Genomic DNA, 23,633 nt, shown 5'->3' with positions numbered 1-23,633 from the left:
TTGACTTTGTAATAAAGAGGTAAATAGAAAACTCATTCCTAAAATAATTTTCGAAATATTGAAAAATTTATGTAGTAATAATCATAGTAAGCGTGTAATAATGTCAGAAATAATAATAAAATATGCTACATTAAAGAACTGTTTTCATCGAAATAAAATAACAAATAATAATAGTAAATTGCAAGTAATTTATTTTATGAAATGAATCATTTAATTACAATTTTAATTACTTATTTAGGTTTTGTATGAAATATTTATATCATTTAAAAAATAAATTCTTTATTAAATAATTTCAAAAAGTTTTTTAAATAATATAATTTAAAAATTCCTTATAACCTGGTTCGATATACTCGAATTCAACGTCTTCAAAATTCACCAAAGAAACGATAAATGAAACAATGATGGCTGCCAAGATCTCAGCAGCCTTCAGAGCAGCTGTAGTCAGTATTTCAATAAATTGACTCGAATATCCTCGCTTAGTCGTGGCTGGTATCGCAATTTCGAGCGCAAGTTTACTCGGTCTCTTCTTCGTTTCGCGAGAGGAATTTATATGCAAATGGTCACGCTTCAGGTTGTCAGAAAGAAGAGAACACTTTTTATCAACGAGCAACTCTGCAATTGACACAAAAATGAAAAATAGTAATCGACTGAAGAAAAATTCTTGATTGCATTGAATCGTTTCAAAACGAATAGAATAGAATAGAAAGAAGAAATTTAAAAAGGAACATTTTATTTATAAAACTTAAGCCGATCGAAAATGGACATCCATAAGAAAAATAAAAACTTTGATCGATATAAAAAGAATCGATATTGAGAAATGATTGTGAATGTAAGACTACTTATATTTATAAATTCTTGCATTATTATCGTATTAATTTATAATATATGTAGGATAAATAAATTAATATTAATTTCAAATAAAATAAGAAATATTTAATAAAAATATATAAATTCATTCATCATTTTTCTAATGGTAAAAATAATAAAGTTGATATACAAAAATAGCCATTGAGATTAATTTATTAAGTTATAATCAATTTAAGTTTGTATTAGGAAAAATAAGATGAATGTAAAGTATAAAAAATAAAAATAAAAAAAGTAAATAAAAGTAAAACTATGTATTTTATCATGTATATTACTCAATCTTCTATCTTAATATGCAAGATATATTCTCAATTGACAAGATAAATCGATTATTTATTCAAACTCAGTGAATTATAATATCATCACGAGACATTTATGATTGATTACTATTTTTCATTAATAACTCAAAACAAAACTTTTGTAAAGAAAAAAGTTACTTGAAATTACCATCTCTTTATAAAATATCATAAAGAATCGCATTCTTTTGTAATCAATCGAATTCATAATTTGTTTTCATTATTGACTTTGTCTTAAATTTTTTAAAAATAAAAGGGCTATTTCTACTTTTTCTATTCACACATATAATCCATATATTTTTTTTTTCTTTTATACTTTTTTTTTTTACTTTTTCGTTTCTCTTTCTCTTTTTTTTTTTCTCTCTTCCTTTCATGCTTATATTTCATTGTTCTATTCATGTATTATTTAACGATTGTTCCCTACTATATTTTGTCATTTTTTCATATATTATAATACAAATAATATTATAATTCATATTCATATTATATGCATATACAAGATATTAGTATATTCATGAAATACATTTGGAGGATGATTTTATACGCCTCAAATGCAAACAAATGCAAAAGTTGGTATAAAAAAATCAGTTAAGATATTAAGTTGTAATCGATTTAAATTTGCATTACATAAAATAAAGAAAAACAATAAGAGATAGACTTACTTATTCTTAAAAAAATGAATTTGCATGAAAAAATGTATAAAAAATTTAAAATGATACTATTAAATAATTTGAAGCAACACAAACAATAAATTTACTTAGAATCTTTTACCTCTATTAAAATTAATTATTATTATATCAAAAAATAATTGAACATATAAAACTAATTTAACTATTTTGAAAAATTAATTATATAAATGTTGAATTTTATATCCTAAAGTATCGCAGTGAATTTATATAGAATTTTATATAATTCAAATGTAAAAATTAAATATGAAAATATTATTGCGACATTTAATTGAATTAAATTTAATTTAATTGAAAAAAAAAGTGTGCCAAATGACAAAATAATCAGAAATCATTCAGAAAGTACAAATTTCTAAAAAGAACTATTTTCTTATAATTTATTCTAGAATATGATTTTCAAAAATTAAACATATGAAAGTAAAAAGTTATTCATGCAGAAAATATTTCAAAAAATATTTTATTTAAAATTCAACTTATATATATATTTATATTTATATTATATATTTGAATTTTAAAATTTAAAAAAAGGATTAATCGTAAAAATCGCGATTCGATATATCAGTATTAAAATTGAATCTTATTAACAAAAATCCAGATCTAAGAAAGAATATATCTCTGATTAAAGGAGATTCTTATCATTTTTAAATCCATGATCTTATTTCGTTTTTAATTTTATATATTTTATTACAATACATTTCTATTTGTTACTGGAATATATCGGATTATAATTCATGCTATTCTCTACTACTAGTTTAATTGAAATGTCACCATCAGTTCTTATAATGTTGTCAAATCAAACAAAACGTATTCATGGAGAAATTTATTATCTTGATTTATATATGTATAAGTTATATTAAATATTAAGAAATGGATAACGAATATATATTTATATATATTATATAATATGAATATATTAATTTATATTTTATACAATTGAAAATTAATATAATAATGATCAATATTATGCGTTATCAACTCAACATTAAATGGAAATTGCATTAAAATTACTGGAATCGTTGATTTATATTTGATATCAATTTCATATATTATACATATATTATGCAAATGATAAAGATTATAAGCAAATTTTGATTTCAAAAATTAATAATTAAAAAGTTTGAAATTTGAGAATAGTAATAATTACAAAATTGTTGAATCAATACCAAAATAGATATATATAATAGATATTAATAAAAGTAATTATATAAAATAATTATAATGAAATGAAAATTAAAATTTATAAAAACTTTTTTATAAAATAAAATATTTTTTCTTATTATAATATATATAAAATAAATACATTTGAAAATTCAAATTCTTTTTTTTAATATTTTAATTAATTTCCAAAATTATTTTAATTCAAAAAAAATATAAGTTAATATGAACAAACATAAAATAAAGATGGAAATTTATTAAATTCCAATAACAAAAAGATAATCAATGATTTATAGTATAAATAATTAAATATAATTAAATATATAGGATATTATATAAATAATATATAAAAAAAGATCGATTATAAAGTAAAGTAAACATAAAAATTAGTTAGTGCAAAAAAATTTTAAAATTTATTTATTATTTAAGTTATTGAAATTAAACAATTGAAATTTTATATTGAACTAAATAAGACCAAAATAAAACGAAACGATTTTGTTTGTGTTTTCTTTTATTTAATGGCAAAAAATTATTCATAATTTAAAAATAAATTATTAAGATTTCAGCTAATATTTTTAATAAGTTTAATATTTATTTCAATTTCTAGAATCGGTTTTCTGTCTCAAATGTATTAACAGCATGTAAAAAATATAATAAATAAATATTGCTTTCCAATATTATAAAGTTTTTTAAAGCTATTGTCATTTCTGTCAGTTAATGATTTTTAATACTTATTTGCTACATAATTACAGTATCACTTTTTAATATAGGATGGCTATTTAATTTTAGACACAAAATAATTAATTTCTCTATTAATTTAATAATAATTTAAAATCTTAAAATTTTTAAAATTGTTTTATGATTTATTTATTATTATAATTAATATAATGCAAATATAGAATAAATTTTCTGTATTTATATTTTTTATATTAATAAAAGTATTATAAATTTATATTTATAATATATAGAAAATTTTCTGTATGAAGATAAGAATTGCAAATTAATGTAATGTTTATTTAACTGTTGTACTTTCTATTTAATTATTATTGATTTATCTCTAACAATTTCTAGAAATTAACATGCTGAAACTTCTTTTTCAAACATGTTATTTAAAAACATGAAATATTTTTTTCTATTTTATTCATATACAGATATTTAAATAAATTAAAATTTTTATGAACATAATTAGGAAAATAAAATTAAAATAAATTTTGTTTCATTGTTTAAATATTATAATATTTTTCTTGGAGTTTTTTTCTTTGTATCATTTACATTTTTGTAAATTTTCTATATTTAAATTTTCCATAATCTTCTATATTTCTTATTCATTTCATAAAAAATGTTTTTGTTGTTTTTTAATGTTTTTAAAGAGAAAGAAACTGTCAACAATTCTCAGAATATTTATATTTCCTTTATTATATAGTTATTGTCCAGTTCAGTTTATCCGATCATGTAAACTATAAGTAGAAAATACTGAAAATACTGAAAATAGTAATTAAAATATTTTTATTTAATAAGATAATATTTTAAAATTTTATTTTTATAATTTTACATACAAGTACATTTTATATACAAGTACAAAATATATATGTATTTTAAAAATTATATATAATTTATTATATGTGAATTTAGTATTATATGTTAAGTATTACATGTGGAATTATTAATTGAAATAATATATTTACAAGATATATTAATATTTGAAATAATATTTTTTTGAATATATAGATTTAAACTATTCATCAATATATTCTATGAATCTTTAAATAATCAAAAATTTATATAAAAAAATTGTTTAAATGATTTAATGCTTTTTAAAAAATTATAAACAAAAATATCAAATTTGAAGATTTTTATATATAATTATATATAATTATATTTATATATAATTTTATGAACTGTGTTTACAATTTCTAATTATTAAATTAATGTTAATTTTTGTTATTACCGTTATTTGTATTTTAATACTAATTATTACTACTGATATTAATTTGCATATTAATGAGCTTACATTTCATATCACATTTATATCGCAATAATCGCATTTGTTATTATTTCCTTTCAATTCTTGTTTATTATTCTTTATTTCATTTTTTTATATTTTTTTAATTTTTTTAAATCTATATTTATATGATATTTTTCATTGATTTAAATTTATAAAATATATTAACAAATTTTAGCACTTTAAACCTGAAACAATTTGTATATTAGTAATTATTTGTAGATTTAGTAATTATTTCAATTAATATTAAAATTAATAATTAATTTAAATAATAATTAAAATAATATTAAAAAAAAACAAATATTATTATTCTCAATCAAAACAAATATCTTCAAACGAATATAAATAATTCATAATCTTCGTAATTCATAATCTTGTTAATTATTATATACTTATTAAATGTTATTTGATCTATTTATATTTATCATATAATAACATACAAACATTTTAAATAAAAATAAAAAAGATTATACAATAAAAAATATAATAAATTTGTTCTTAATAAACTTTATAATATAATGAACTAAGAGACCTAATAAAAGAAAAAGAAAAAGAAGTATTGACGTTGAATTGACGTTAATGAAAGTGAAACCTTAAACGAATTCTCTGAAACTCAATCAATCCTTTGGAGAAAGAACGAAACATAGTTTATAAAACAGAAAAAAAGATTGGAAACAATATTTTTTAATAGAATGAAAGATATTTTAATGCATGTAATAAGTATATTTCTAGTGAAAATTTTAAAAAATCTTCAAATTATATTATATTCTAAAATAATTTTTAGACTAATATAGATTATATTATAGTATTCATAATATATTCTATATTAGTCCATATTATATATATATATATATATATATATTATATATTAGTCCAAAAATTATTTTTAAATTATTTAAAGAAATAATTTATCTTTAAAGTGATAAAAATATTTTACAACAAAAAATAAATAAATGGAATTTGCAATTAAATGGATTAATTATTTACTTCAGAAAATTTTTTTATTTATTATTTGAATTCGATCTAATTAATAGATTTCATATGCATCATTAAATTTGTATATTTATACTGTTTTTTTTATTATTATTTTTTTATTTTATTTATTATTCAATATTTATTTTGAAAATTAATTCATGAAATTTCAAATAAGAAAAATGTTCTCAAATAATTAAATTTTTAATTTATTTTTCCAAATATATTTGTTTCATCACAAATTTTCTTATTTGATCAAATAAAGAAATATTTAATTATTATAATTATAGTAATTTATTATATATATATATTACAGTTATTTATCAAATAATTTATATATATATATTAAATAATAATTATATCAAATAAATAATTATTTGAAATAATTATTTTAAAATAATATTTGCAATAAATCTGCTTTGAGTAAATCTTTCATAATCCAGAGTCAAAATTGAATTTCATTAAAACAAATTTTTTAAATAATTATTCAATTTAAATCATATTTTACTTTTTATTTGTTGTTTTATTTTATTATTATATTATTATGTAAATATATTTATACGGTTATAATAATTAATCATTATTATTAATTGTTATATATTATTGTTATTATTATTATATTATTATTGTTATAACAATATTGTTATTATTAACAATAATATATATTATTATATATTATTGTTAATTAATTATTATGCTAATAAATTGTATTAATATAATTAATATAATAATACATAAATAATATTACTTAAATATTTGTTATTTAATTTCAATAGAAAAATATAAAAATGTTTCTCTACAGTGAAGTATTTTTTTCACGTAAAACTTTTATTATTCAAGATTATTTTTCTTTATTTTAGATTGAGATTTAAAAATCTTTTTCTTCATCTTAGCACTTCCTGATCTGAAATAAAAAATATATTTTCATATTATTATATGAAAGCATTTGTTATTTTTTACTTTCTTTATTATCATTTGAAATAATTATTTGAATTATAATAATTTATTTGCAAATATTTTTATTTTATATAAATATATTTTTTATTTGAAATAATTATTTGTTTTTTTATTTTAAATAAATTTTTATTATTTCAAATAAAAAATTCAATCATTTCAATCATGTTCAATCAAAAAGATTGACAATTAGAATTATACTTCAACACAATTTATTTAAAGTAAGATTCAAATATCAAATTAAAACAATTTGAAAATTTATTTTTTTTTTATAAATAATATGAAAAAAGTAATATTATTTCCTGCGAGATGCAAATAAATTATTTTCAAATAATTTTTTATTTGATTTAATTTATTTATATTAAGTAACAATTTGATGTATGGGATTTTGTTTGAATAAATTTTGATCTGAAATTATTTTGAATAAATTAACTGATAAAAATAAAAATAAAAAATAAAAGTTGCAAAACTTAGAATTCAAAAATTTTTTTTCATTGTAATTATATTTGTTTACAAAATTATTAATTATTAATTCTTGTTTCAAATTTATGAGAAAAACATCTATATTGTGATAAATCTACCATTGTAGCAATTGTAAATAAAATTGTATATATATATATATATATATATATAAAATATTGACAAATATACGATTGTGAGCTTGTATGTATAAAACATTTTAAGAAATGTATATTTCTGACACATATATTTTTAAAAATATTGTGATTTTTAATAAGAAATGATTAAGATTATTTTAATTAATGAATTTATTTGAGATTATTATTGATTAATGAATTATTGATTATTGAATTTAAGATAAAAAGTTATTTCATTTCAAAATTAAAATATAACAAAATAATTTAGAAAAAATTACTTATTTATTTAAATAAACTAATATCTAATTATTTTAAATAACATTTTGTCTTATAAAATAAAATATATTTATATTTTATTATTCCAAATAATAAATAATATATTATTAAAAAAATTTTTTCATTATTTGCGTATTTTATTTTTAAGATTTTAATTTATATAAAGAGATAAAAATTTAAAAAATTATTGATTTATTTTTAATTTTTATTTACATATATTCACATATTCAGTTTTTTTTTAAATTTCATTAAGATTTTTTCACATCTTATTATTTAATTTATAAATTTAAAAATTATAATTTTACTATTATATGTTAAATAGAATAATCAAATTGATTTGATAATTCTTCAAAAAAAATTGATTCTTTAAATTATATTAAAACATATCTCTTCATTTTATGAATAAATAAAAAGATTTAAAAAAAATAAAATAAAGAATGGGAATGAAATTCTGATTACACTCTGATTACACTCCGTATGTAAAGCGTATAAAATCTTATAAATATTAAAATATTATTGAAATATATTAATAAGATTTGGATCGCTTTGATCATTAATGTGAAAAAATAAAATCATAAAAATTTTATAGAAATAAAGAAGATACGCGTAATAAAAAGATCTTATTTTAAATATTATTTTTCATATTTCATATAATATTTATTTGAATTATCATTAGTCATAAAATCAAAACTAAGAGTAATTTTTTGATTTTTAAATTATATTCATTTAAGCTGTAAAAATATTTCATACATACAGATAAGATTGGAAATACAGAACATAGAGAGAAAATGAAAAGATTCATAAAGAGATAAAAAATGTCTACATTGATACATTACATGATACATTGATACATACATTTTTTGCGTTATCATTACATGTTACCATCTTTCCTGTATTATTCTCTAGTTTTTTCTACCACGGAATATTATATGTGAAATATTACACATCGAGTTCTCATTTTCTTTTTTTACAATACTTTCCACCAATATTAACCTTTCGAATTTTTTTTTTCATGTACTGATTTCTTTGAAAATTGAATGAATATAAAATTTTATGAAAAATTAAAGAAACGATGAAGAAAATGAAGAAAATCGATAAAATATTTTCTCAATAAAAAAAATAATCATATTCATAAATAGAATATATTAGATTCATTGTATCTTATGTATATTTTTATTGTAAAAATAATAGAAACAAATAATAATGTTCATGAGATATAATGAAATATTTTATTCACGTGAATATAAATTTATTGAATTGGATAATTTATTGTTTTATTTTAATAAGAAAGAATGTGATATTACTAATTTAATAAAAATTAATAGTTAATTAAAATAATTTATTTTAAAATTGAAACAGATATAACAGTTATTTAAAACATTTATAATTTATTTAGTTAATAAAATTGATATAAAATTTATTTTATAACTAAAATTCTTATAAAACTTTATCAATAAAAAATTAAGTATCTTAAATTAAATAAATAAATATGTATTTAAATATAAATAAATAAATATCCAAATATTTTAAAGATTTTTGGAAATTACTAAAGAAATTCATTATCAGATTATGAATAAAAATTTAAAAATTTGTAATAAATTTTTTTTTTTTTGAAAGAAAATTTAACATTTCATTCTGTAATACCAACATCTGTAATTAAAGATTAAATTTAGAATAAAAATTATACATTTAATATTATTACGAGAAATGACAGTCGTAGAATGATGAATTTCAAATGTTTATGACAGCTACAATGATATTTCAAGACTTAATAAATACTAGGATCTTAAATAAGGTCGCATTTCCAGATAGCGACAAAACAAGAACATTTGTGAATCGTTATTCGATACTTTAATAAAAATAATTTGAAATAGTTTAGTTTAGAAACAAAATACTAAAAATTTAAATATTTAAATTTAAATTTAAATATTATATAACGTTTGAAAAAAATATTATTTGTAAATTATTTCATTTCATTTTATTTGTTTAATGTTTAAATTAATGTTTAAATTATGAACAAACTATGTTGCATCGCAACAATAAAAGAATCGTAAAACTATCAAGTTTAATAATTAAAATCTTTTCATTTTTTTAAATATTAAATTTTTTTTATGATGGACAGTAATTCCTACAGGAATAACTAATAACTGACATATCATATTTCTTATTCACTGTTATATTAACATGCTTTTTCGAAATCCAACATGATTTCTCATTTTATTTTATTTTGCAAATCCTTTTCGTCGCATGTGTCATTCCAAATCGATTATTTAACGATAATTAAGAGACAGAAAAGTAATCTTTTATTATTTTATTATTTTTATCAATTTTAAGTCTTCTTTCACTATTTCTCTCAATCGAATTTTGAATCAAATTTTTTTACAATTTTTCTATCAATTCACGTACCATTCTGAACAACATTTCCTAACTTCAAGTTTTAGTAAAAATCTTATGACGAAAAAAAAATTAGTCATCAGACAGCGAAAATAAAAATCTTTTAAAATTAATTTTTAATTTCAGTACACGAGTGAATTATAATATTCACACTTTAACCGACTCATAAATCGTTAATTCAAAGTATGATTCAATATATCATATATTTTATTTATCAAACATTATCGAAAATGGAATAACAGGAAAATAATATTAAAAAATCTTATATTTAATTTGCATATGTTTAGAATAATTTTTTAATATTTATCCTAATATACAATAATGTGATTTGAATTCCTTCGCGATAATAAAATATCTTGCAATGTTTATTATAATATGTTTTGGACGAGATATCTTGTAACGCAATATCCTTCATATAATGATGTGCACAAAATATCTCCTAATGCAAAATCGTTTATACGATGCTATAACCGATATATTTCACCTTCTAATAAAAAGGTATATTTTGTTTAACAATTCATAAAATTATTTGTATAAAAAAAAATTTCATGAATGTGAAAAAGATTAGAAATGTCTTGCTTTTTTCAATTCATTTTTCAATTAATAGAATGATTATTGCTAAACTCATATCTATGTTACTATTATATTTACTGTCACTAATAATATAATTTTTAAACATATAAATTATCATAATATAATATTAAAATTCTCGAGAATACTTGCAATACTCAAGAAAGATCATTATGCACTATCATCGCCAAAAATGATTGATGATGATTAGATAATGACATAGACATTGAAAAATGAAATGAGATATCTCGTTCAAAGTATATAATTGATGACAAGATATTTCGTTCATTAATATGAAAAAGTTAATATATTATGTTGAACTATAAAAAATTAAATTTACTCCATATTCGAAATATTATTATTTAAATTTCTTATGTTTTATTAAAATACTTATTTCAAATTTCAATAAAATTTATATAAATTGGTATGCAAGTATACATAGTATATTTAGGGATAATATTTTTATGTGTAAATACTATTAAAGAAAAGTTTGCAAAATCTTATATCGAGGAAATAAAAATATTTATTTCTATTTATCAATATCAAAAATATATTTTTCTCATCTCTGTATATTAAATGAAAAAAATATGCGCAATTGATACACAATAAAAAATAAAAATTTCATATATTTTCTTATTTTATAAAAAAAAATTCAATTAATCCAAAAATTTTTATTTTAATAAAAGTTTATATATATATATAATAATAATACATAAATAAATAAATATATAGATATATATATATAAATAAATAAATATATAAAAATATAAGCAAGAATAAAATAATAAAATATGATTATTTTCATTCTTTCATTCAAAATTATTATCTTTAATTATATTTAAATAAAATCTAATTTAATTATATTTAAATAAATATCTATTTTATATCTATTTATTTCTATTTTAATCTAACTTAATCTAATTTAATTTAAAGTAAGAAAATTTTTATAATTAAATTTAGATTTAATATATAAAAATACGTAAGAATTCTTCTTACGTAAGAATTCTTAAACAAAAAAATTTATTCATCAACTTTTTCGTACGTTTACATTACAATTTTTTTCAGTATTTTATTCAATTCATTTTCCATAAAAACGATTCGAATTTATAAAAAAAAATATTAATTGCGGTTAAAATTAGCTAGCTTAAGGTAGCTTTTTGTATTATTAAACAAAGAATACATAGATACATATGTAAAATTTAAATACGTTACAATAGTTTCAAGAAAAAGTGTTCTATTTTGTTTTTGACTATATATATAATCTTATAATTATGTTTCTATTACACGTACTTTATATAAGATAATTATATATAAATTCCAATGATATTAAATTAATTTAAACATAGAATAATAAAGTTAATACAAATCAAATATTGAGACAAAAATTCGATTAAAATTCAACAGATATCCCATTCCATCATTAAATCTCTAGTTATTTCTTTTCTATTTTCTTTATCATTTTTTTTCTTTCATTTTCTTCTTCTCAATTCGTTTTTTCATCGAAAATTTGTATAATAAATACAAAGTATTGGCATTAGACAACAATTTCAGATCTTCCAAGTATCTAGCTAGCAATTTCATCGGCGAATGATTCTGAGTAAATCCTTTGTGAACTGCAGCGATACTCTAATGGGATATGGCAGTAATTGTACAGACTAAATTTCCTATCTGCTATCTGAACGCAAACTGCCACTGTAATCTTCTTTAATTAATTGCACGAAATGATATTTAATATCAATAAGGATATAAAATTAATTTAACATGATCGATGAGAATTGAAATATTAAACACGAAGAATTTTAATTTTTATCATGAAATTTCTTCCTTTTTATTGGATTTCATCTTTCATGCGAATGTTTCATTATTATTTTCTATCTGGAATGCAGTATAATATTATTGATTATGTTTAGAATTGCTCGTTAAATTAAGAGGAAGTTTAATATTAATTGATTCTGATGATATAATATAACGTTAGTTAAGAAGAAATAAAGTTAATTAATGCACAACAAGATGTATATTTGATGTTAAAATAATTCTTTAATTAAATGGTTTTTAAATATATAAATATTATTTATTATATCATATTATATTATTATTTTATATTATTTATTATATTATTTATTATATTATAATTTTATTAATTTAGATATTCAGAATTATCTATATATAAATATATTTTATATATTATCTATATACATAATAGAATGGATTGAAACATAGAGCCAAAATTCTGATTTATTTATAATTTTTAAGAACAAACGAAAATTATTTTTTATATTAATATTTAAGTTATTAAAATTTAAATTTGATCAACAAATTTTTTCAAATTATAAATCATTTAAAAACTATCATTTTGTTTATTTTAATTTAATTTTTATTTTCAATGAATAAAAATAATTTTGAATGAAGAAAATCAAATTTGGAATGAATTGAAAAAAAATCCATTCCAAAAATTAGCTTCTAAGAATTTTTAATTCATATATTCATTTTCTGAGTATCATTTTATATATTTCTTTCGAAATATCAATAAATTTACAATATTAAAGAAAAAATACTAGGAGTATAATATATGATACAATGAATTTAAAAAATATTTTTAAAGTTTTAAAAAAAAGAAAAAATTATAATTTCATAATCCTTGTGAATTCTGAATTCAAAAATTAATTTTAAAAAAATTATTTATAAGATCTTTAGTATCATATATATATATATATCAAATATTTAAATTTTTTTAAAAAATCTATTTCAATTAAATTTTATACAATTTGTATTTTCACTTATTTTTACTTTGAAATATAAAAAATTTTACAGTGAAATTAATTTAGGTTATTATAATTGTATAATCAATTTCTAAAATAATATATTGTATTTAGAATTATCTTTAATAGATATTAAATGTTACAAAAGCAAATATTATTAGTTAATTATTAGTATTAAGTTATTAGTATATTATTATTATAGTTATTATATATATATAAGTTATTAATATTATTAGTATATTAAGTATTAGTTATTATTAGTATTAAGTTAATTGCTATTCTATAAATATTCAATAATTTTAGCTTAGTAAAATTTATCATTTATCACATAATATATTTTAAAAAATTTTTAATTTTATTTTTAAAATTTAATTCAAATAAAAAAAAAGTCTATTCTATTTCTAACATATTATATTCTGCAAAATATTAATTTATTTTTTGTAATGTAAATATTATTTTATTTTATTTATATTCAATTATATAATATTATTTTTCGTAATGTTATTTTATTTTATTTATCTTCAATTATATAATATTATATTTTTTCTAGTAATCTTATCCATTTATTTATAGTAAATATATAATATATAAATATATAAATATATAAATAATGTAAAGACGTAATAATTAAATCTCTCATATTTCTTTTTTATATTTATAAGCTTTTCTTTCAAAAATAAAGTCAATTCACGACAATGATTCTGAAATATGAATGATTCTTAAAATTATTTATAAGGTTTTTTTACAAACAACGCATTCTTTAAAATTATTTTCCAATAGAAGTTTTCCAATAGAAAAATGCCAAAAAAAATGTCGAGACTAGTGACAATGATTTGTACGAAAAAGTTTATGTAAACAAATGTATTATTTTTTTCGAAATATAAAATAATTTATCTATGTTGCATTATTGAAAATTATTCAAAATTCTCTTATTTGAATTATTTTGTTTTCATGTTAATTCAGATAATGAATGTTCCACTGTATGTTTGGTTTTCTATTATCCTATAAAAAATATTTCTAAATCAAATTATATTCAAAACACATTGAATGTTGAAATATTAAAAACGATTTTTATTTTTTCAAAGAAATTTTACATCAAAAAAGAAAAAAATTGCACTATCCATTATATTTTATTTATGTACATACTTGTATTAAAGTCTGGATTTTCAAGTTAAATAAATTTCTATATAAGATAATGTTTGAATAGTTTCAAAAACTATTCATTTAAATCATCTAGATGGAAATTTCTGTTGCAATAAACTTTAAAATTGGAATGTAAATCGATATCATAGTGAACAAACTAATTAAAGTAGCAAAATATCTGACATAATATATTTAACTCAATAAATTATTTTCAAAGGCCAAAGATGAAGATGCAAAACAGAGATTATATATATGATATTCATAATGACCTTATTATTTTAACGAAGTAATATCTCGTATCCATAAGATTCTTATCGAAAAATAATAATCATAAATAAAAACATCTTAGGATTTTAATTAATGTATTTTTGTAATGTAATTTTGTAAGATTTATTTGATATTATTTATTTTAAAAAATAAATCTTAATTTTTAAGAAATATTATTAATTTATAATAGTATCTTAGTTATATTTATTGAATATTATTTAAAACTAATAATAGTATTAGTAATTTCATTTAATTTCATTAAAAAAAATATATGAATGTTAGATATCTATTTGTTTGCTTTATTTTTTGATGATTCTAGAAAAACTTAATAATAATTAATTTTTTATTGATTTTCATCATTTTTGTAATTATATACAATATTAAAAACTTAATGTTAATAATTTAATAAATACAACAATAATTATTATATAAATTATATTTGTTTTAATTTTATTCATCACGTTATGGATTGCAAGCTTTTGATACATGTTTATAATCATAAAGAAAATTAATTAATAAAATTAATGCAAAGAAAATTAAATAAAATTTTCTTTCTGTCAGAACAAAAAAACAGAGTAAACAGATTTTTGAAATAGATAAATAAAAATAAATATTTTTCAAATGATAAATTTTAGGAATAAAATTTTCTTTGAAATAATAAAAAATATTTTAAATTCATTATAAATTTATTATATACTATTATATATTTGTATTAAAATCACAGTGTGAACAAAAGTATGATTTTTATGAAATTATAAAATATATATAATTAAAATTATTCATATAAATAAATAATATTATATAAATTTATTATATGCATTTATGTAAACAAAAAATTTTATTTCGAATCATATAAATCTGAAGAGAACAATAAAATTAATCTATATATATATAGAAATATAAACCTAAAATTTTTTGTTTCTATATTATCTGAACAATATAATATGAAATTTATATCTTCCATTTTCAATAAATTCAATAAATGGTAAATAACATTTGATTCAAAATAATATTTAAATAGTATTGCTTATAAAAATATTATTTCGATTCTTAGAATTTATAATATTTTTTTTTGTCTTAAACTATTTCAAATTTTTCCTAATTTTGTTTTCTAATTTTATAATTAAACATATCTAATATTAAAATTGATATTTAATATTAAAATTGTAAAACGACTATCATTTAATCGATATCTTTGATATCAATGACAACCAATATTATCATTTCTTGTACTGCGGTTCGCGTTGATCATGATGTTCCATATTGTTAACATCGTAATAATATATATTGATTGTTAATTAAAAAATGAGATAATTTATAATAGTTTGACATATTGTTAAGAGATCAAAACAATTTTCATTGAAGATTATATTATCAACAAAAATGTGTTAAATCCATTTAATATACATCGATTCATTTAACTGAACACAAACAATATACTCTCTTGTATATGAATTATTAGATGAATAATTGCGATCAATTAATTTTCAGCATAATCATATTCATAATAGCACAAATTTCAAAATAATCATTTCATTAAATATACTTTCTAATATGATGAGGAAATTAAATACTTTTTCTTAAATACTGATTTTTTCATCGAGTCTTCCAATTATAATTTATATCAATTTAAATCTATATTTTCTTAGAATCTTAATTTTTTAAAACACTCGAAGTACATCTTCATTATCAGAATTAATAGTGAGATAAGTTTAGAGAAAAGGTTTTTAATAATGAAATAAAGTTTAAAAAAAATTATTTTATATTTTGAAAAAAATAATTTAGTTTATTTAGATACTAATAGAACTTTTATTATATGTTCAAACGTTCTAATATAGACTTTTCATTATTTTATTTCATATTCTATTATTCAAACATTATACTATTTTACTGTTTTACTATTTCACTATATTAATACTTAATATTAATAATTTAAATTGTCATATTGAATAAAAAAATTGCAATAACAAAACAAAATAAATTATGAAGATATTCATATTTAAGAATTTTTATTAGAAAAAGTATTAATATATTTGAGAAACAAACAGATTATAATTAATATTCAATACATTAAAAAATTTATGATTTAATAATAAATAAGAAATGAAATTCATAAATAATTAAAAGAATATTTATTATAATTCTTCTATGTGAAAATTTTAAACAATCATATCTCCCTATTAGTTTGTATATTATTAGATTTCAGTATACTTCAAATTAAGATTTCTCTATTTATTCAATTTACAATTAAAATCTTTTTAATGGCACAATAATATTTATATTTTATAGCTTTAATTTTATTCTATTTTCTGATATGCATTTCGTAAATAACTTTCAATTTTCTCTTTTGTTTCTTTCATGCTAAAGATAATGAATTTCCTAATATTATATTATATATTTGCTAATTTTATAATATCGCCTTCTAATTTATTATTTTTTATTTTATTTCAGTAATTAATACTATTTATATTTTAATATTATCACATTATATGTGTATCGTATGAATATTGTTTAATATTAATTTCAAATTAAATTGTCATTTTCATTGTTATGGTAAAGAAAGAATATTTGTTTATATTATGCTTAATAATAAAGATAATTCAGAACGGAATATGTAGAATGTAGAAAGTAAAATAGAATTTTTAGATAAGGTAATAATAGTGAATCTCTATTATTATATATTCTATTGCAAATTTGTTACATGATCAAAACTTTTCGAATTAATATATAAATAAATTCTGTATTTTAGATAATATTATTGTTATATTTAGAATCTTAATATTTAAATTTAATAAAATTTTTTCATAAAAATGGAATATATAAATATTATAATTTTATAAGGAAAGAAATGCATTATGTATTTCATATTTTGAAATAATATTATCAGTTGAAATTTCTAAAAAATAAAAAAATTTTTTAAGAAGTATTTTCTATAATATAAAATAAAATTTCTATACAATAAAAAGAAAAATAAGATTACACAATATTATTAACAATTTATAATATTTAGAAATTAAAAAATTATATTAATATTAAAAAATTTAGAATACTATTTTTTATATTAAAATATATTTATTTTAGACATTTATTTATATTTGTATAAATAGTTATAAAAATATATATTAAAAATACTATTTTTTTTATTTAATACTATTTTAAGTAAAATTTATTTGCAAAAAATCTTAATTAATATTACTTCTTTGAATTAAATCCTATACGAAATTAAATCCTATATGAAAATTGGCATTAGATTGCAACTAGAGAAAATTGAAAAATGAAATAGATAAATATTTTTATTTTTTTAAAAAATGGTTTCAAATATTTGATTTAATCATGAAATGAATTAATATTTTTATATTATGTGATTTAGAGAATCTGAATGATATTCATCAGAAATGATATGATTCTATTTCTAAATACTATTCGCTTATGAAAATACTTCAGCTTTTAATATTTACTTTTAAATTATTTCAAATTTTCTAGTTTTAAAATGCAAAGACACGATTGATAACATAACAATAAGTGATTAAATTTTTATTTAAAAATACATAAATTTAAAATATTACATTATAAATAAAACGCGTAATTTTCTCCTAAATAAATTCTACTAAACAATCAATTTTGTAATGAATACTAAGACATTATATTTTAGTTATTTTGAGTGATGTATTAGCTGTTCGTACTAAAGTTTATACAAAGTTTCAACGGTAAAGTTTTCCTCAGTATTAAATTAAGAAATTTTCTAGAAAAGTCGATAGAAAGTCGATAAAAACTTTAAAACGATATAAAATTAACTTTCACGATGAACCTTCGAAGTAACAGATATGCAAAAGATTATAATTAACCTAATATTTAAACTATAAAAATGAAAGTAAAATATTTCATTCTTAATATTAAAGATATCTAAGAAATTTTTGATTTAAAATTCAATCAAAAAATCAAATCTAATAAAAAAATTTGAAATAAATAAATAGAAATATTTTTATTTCTTTAAATATGTGTGATACAGAATTTTAAATCGATTTTCTTTAAAATAACATTTATATAAGAACATAGTATTTAAAATATATATATATTATATATTTTAATACTACCACAAATATAATAATAAAAACAATTCATAAAGACTGACTAAATATCTTATTGAAGTCTAAAAAAATAGATATTTCAAATATTTTAGTAATATTTGAAATAAACAGTTTTTTTAATATTTTATAATAGTCGCATTATAATAGAAGTCACATTATTGAATATAATTTATACACGAGTTAAACATTTTTAATATCTATATTAAAATTTCTATCTTCTATTTGCGATTCATTATTTTTTATTTTCGAATTATAAATAGTATTTGATTTAAGTATAAAATGAAATAGTATTTTTAAATTTGATAAATGCAATGGAATTTCTCAAATGGAATTTTCAAATAGTTTTTTGTTTATAAAAATATTTTAATTGTTAGTATTTTATTTCAAACTATTATAAATTTCGTATACTTTTTCATTAAATTAAATATAAAGAGCAAATGTAAACTTATATATAATAAATTATATAAATATAATAAATAAAATAAACGTGATCTATATTTTTTTAAATGAATGATATAAATTATTTATGAATAATACAACAAAAAAAAATAAAAATAAAAAAGTTCAATATAAAAGCAAAAGTATTATTCTCTGAGAAATTGTGTGTTGAAATAAAGATTAAATATATTTTAATTTCTTGAAAATAATTTCACAAATTGTAAAAATTAATCATTTAATTGTTATAAGATATTAATATATTGGATTAGTAATAAAATATTTTATTATCGTTAATATTATGATATTATAATATTAATTATAATATTGTTGACTTTATTAGAGAAAAATTAAATCAATTTATTAAATCAATATATCCAAAAAATTAAATTAATATATCCAATATATCCTGAATATATAGAAATATTATATACAAGTTATAATTATTCAATTTACATGAATTTCTATATTTAAACAAAAATAGAATTTTGTAAATATAAAATATCACTCTCATAAAAGTTAATTTATCATAAAGAATGATATATAATTCATTTAAAATTATTTGTTATTTTAAAAATCAGAAACCAATTTTTAAATAAAAAAAATAATTTTGTTTCAATCCAATAACTACGAAAATTTCTATGGAGAAAAGTTGATTAAAAAACTTTAAAATTAGCAACATTACGATATTAAAGATTTCTATTATAAATTTATTGTTATATCATCTCTTATTCTTTTATAAAAATAGCAAATTTTTAACAATAATATTTAAAATTAATAGTAATAAAAGTTTTATATATTATAATATAAAATTTTATAAAGTTTTACAATATATTTATTATATTATAAAATTGTTGCTTTAGAAAAAATGAGAATTAGAAAATATAACGGAAGCTTTTTAAGAATATATAGTATATACCAATCATTTTTTCGATTTTATTGATATTGTTTCATAAGATACTCAGATCAAGAAGAGATTGCTCTAAATTGTACTTAATATGCAATATTTTAGACAATTCGATTTTTCGCATATACGTGACTACCAAGGAATAAATTGAATTAAAAAAGAGTGAATCCTTTTGTTTCGTGTAAATTTCTAAAAATGTCTTAAGAATAGTAGAATTTTTTAAAATAAAAATAAAACCACTTCTATATTAATTTCGTATTTATAATTATTCGTTACTTTATTCTTTCTTTCTGAAAAAAAAGAATAGGATGAGAATAGAATTTATTTTTCTCTTATAACTTAAAATTTAAAAGAGAAATTTAAAAAACTTAAATTTTTAAACTCTGTTTTTTAAATAAATCTTAAATTAATTAAAGAAGATATAAAATAAATAATTAAGAAATACATCACTATAATTATTATATTGTATACAAAATAATATAATCTATTGAAATTTTAATTTTTTTTTAAAAAATTAAATTCTAAATTAAACAATGATAAAAATTATTAGAAAATAAAAAGTAATTATTCTATTCAAGTGTATATTTTCTCCAAAAAATATGTGTTTAAAATTTAAGATGTTTTTATTTTCATTGAAAATTAATAATAAATTCTTAATAATAATTTGAATTATTAAATTCTTAATTTATTTATATATATAAATTAAAAATTAAATAAGTATAAATAAATTTTAAATTTATATGTTTAAATTTTAAATATATATGTTTTTTCAAATAATTATATATATATATAAAAATTTAAAATTAAGTTTCTTTTTTCGTAAAAAGTAAAAATTTGATTTGAATAAATTTTTGTTACAGATGATCTGAACATTAATGAACAAAACCATCAAAAATATAACATGGGAGACGAAATATCGATATTTTTAGTGGTGTTCCTTGCAATTGGCGGTATAATAATGATGAGCGCATTATTGGCCTGCTATGCCTGTATCTTCCGTGATCTGTGTTGTAGACCAGAGGATAGATCAAAAAGAAGACGACCTCAAAGTCCTCGTCATGAGCCTGATGATCCTAACAGACCCAGATTGGATGCAATACTTTTAAACGATATTACACAAGGAGAAAGTATGCCTACTGAATCCGAGAAAGTTTAATAAATAAAAAACAAAATGAAATTAATATCAAAGATAAAAAATTTTGAACATGATAACATTAGGAACTAATTAAACGTGAGCTAAGAAACTTTAAAGAAAGTCTTTCATTATTAATGATTGTAAATATAAAGTATAAACAGACATAATTTGATTTTTATTTCAAATTACTATGTTACGAATTAATGTATTATGTACATATTCAAATACATTCATATATGTATATATATATATATACATTGTATATTATATATATGCAATAAATTTCATATAATAAAAAATCTCTGTTAAAAATATTTAACATTGTTTGGTCACCAAAAAACGACACGCCATATTACATAGCTGTATCTATAACATTAGTATATAAAATAAATTTCTATTTATATTTCTCGTACAATCATTATGTCACCCATATTGCATATAACACACATACTCCCATCCTTTTTGGTAACTACTTAATAATTGGTCTAAGTACCCGCGAATAGATTTTATAAATGTATTATTGTGCAATCACAATGGTCTAGTAATATATTCGACTAGCTGATTTGGCTATTAAGTTGCTGCAGTACTGACAATACTACTTCACGTAAAGTCTGCAATATTTAAAATATATTTATTTAATTCTATATTTGATTTTGAAGATATACTTTAAAAAATAATTTAGTTACTTGAGGTTTACAATGTTCTTCCAACCAACTAAATACACATCCTGATAATTCTGCAAAATTTGCTACTGAAATATTATTGAATGTTTGAAACAAACGATCCATAATTGTCTGAAACTATAATAATATTTTATTAAATATTTTTAAAGTTTATTATTTTAAAATATTAATTTTTTAAAATAATTATACAACACATTTTATCTTACCACTTGAAATTTGGTTTCATCAGATACACGCATTTCTGCATGTCCTGGTTGAGTTTGATGAGCTTTCACAATCTGCTCATAATTAGCTTGCATAATGCGTAAAGCAACAACTTCTTTTCTTAACGCATTACGTTCTTCTTCTTGTTTTTTCTTTTGTTGCAATAAAAATTGAATATAATCAATAGATTTTTGAAGTACAGTAGCCTTAGAAAGTTTATAACCTGAAGAGTCAGTATGTTGACAAGTAGGAACCAAATCTTGTAGAGAATCATATCCCTTTTTGATAGCATCTCTTCGTTTTTGTTCTGCTTGAGTATGAGCCTCTCTCCTACGTTCTTTATAACTTATAGTTGAATTTTTATTATCACTATCTTCATCTTCTATAATCAATTTTATAAATTTAATTTGTAAATATTATTATTATTGTGTTACATATTATTATTATTTCAAGCTTAATATAATTACAAAATTATATTTGTTAAAATTTCTTACCAGTATTATGAGCAGATGAAGATGGTGTATTTACTGAACCAGTACTACTACAGCGAGAAAATGTATATTTTTCTGTTGGACTAGATGGTTCAAGTTTCATATCATTATCTCCTCCTATATTACCACCTCCACTACGCATTGCTAAATTTGCTATTTTTATAAAATACATAAAATATAATTTGCAATACTCTAATATTTTATGGTATAATAATAAATAATACAGTATATAATAATACAATATAAATAATCAAAATGACTTATTTTCATTTCAAATTATAAAACATTAAGTACGTAAATTATAATATAAGAAAAAAAGATAAGATCATAAAAACATAAATTTCTAAAATTAAAAATATAAAATTCAATTCTTCACTCACATATCTCATATCCATCTTTATGTAATGTATCTGCCATCATATCAACTTATTTGTCGAAAAAGAAAAAACAAAATATAATTAAAACGTGCACGTGGGAAGGTTACAACACAGTTGCAACAAGTTAGATGTACCAAAAGTATATCGTAACTGATCACGGATATCCATAAAGATTTTATCAATTATCACGTTAATAAACACACACTTCGAAATACTTTGTAAATCTATAAAAAACACGATTGTAATGCCATAGTAAATATTCCAAAATTATTTCGTAACATTAATATATATCTGTAGCCACTGCCATCTTCGACGGAAATGCAACTGTTGAGAGAATGGTCGATGATGGAGAAACAGGGTCGCCACCTATCGAAATAAA

The 23,633-nt window shown here is 17.7% G+C and overlaps 2 protein-coding genes across 2 annotated transcripts in view; one reads left to right on the top strand and one right to left on the bottom strand.

Annotated features, from left to right (window-relative positions):
• Positions 1-21,902, top strand: part of LOC107995578 (uncharacterized) — a 26,515-nt gene extending 4,613 nt beyond the window's left edge. Inside the window, exon 2 of the mRNA XM_017053182.2 lies at positions 21,225-21,902. Within this exon, the coding sequence (XP_016908671.1) occupies positions 21,225-21,520 (296 nt within the window). The 3' untranslated portion in view covers positions 21,521-21,902. The remainder of the gene's footprint in view (positions 1-21,224) is intronic.
• LOC107995577 (max-like protein X) lies at positions 21,654-23,633 on the bottom strand. The gene is made up of 5 exons (XM_017053181.3): positions 23,258-23,633; positions 22,881-23,030; positions 22,389-22,768; positions 22,186-22,299; positions 21,654-22,110 (listed from the first exon to the last, which is right to left on the bottom strand). Exons 1-5 carry the CDS (start codon positions 23,295-23,297, stop codon positions 22,054-22,056), a joined length of 741 nt encoding a protein of 246 aa, XP_016908670.1. The 5' UTR covers positions 23,298-23,633; the 3' UTR covers positions 21,654-22,053.

The sequence above is a fragment of the Apis cerana genome, linkage group LG12 (genome assembly GCF_029169275.1).
Source record: "Apis cerana isolate GH-2021 linkage group LG12, AcerK_1.0, whole genome shotgun sequence".
NCBI classification, from domain to species: Eukaryota; Metazoa; Arthropoda; class Insecta; order Hymenoptera; family Apidae; genus Apis; species Apis cerana.
The sequence above is the reverse complement of the archived record's forward strand: the minus strand, read 5'-3'. Positions and strand labels throughout refer to the sequence as shown.

Coding starts and splice junctions, on each gene's coding strand:
- LOC107995577 (XM_017053181.3), bottom strand. CDS start 23,297: ATGATGGCAGATACATTACATAAAGATGGATATGAGATAT. Junction 22,300..22,388: donor ATGAAACCAAATTTCAAGTG/GTAAGATAAAAT, acceptor ATATTATTATAG/TTTCAGACAATTATGGATCG. Junction 22,111..22,185: donor AAGAACATTGTAAACCTCAA/GTAACTAAATTA, acceptor TAAATATTGCAG/ACTTTACGTGAAGTAGTATT.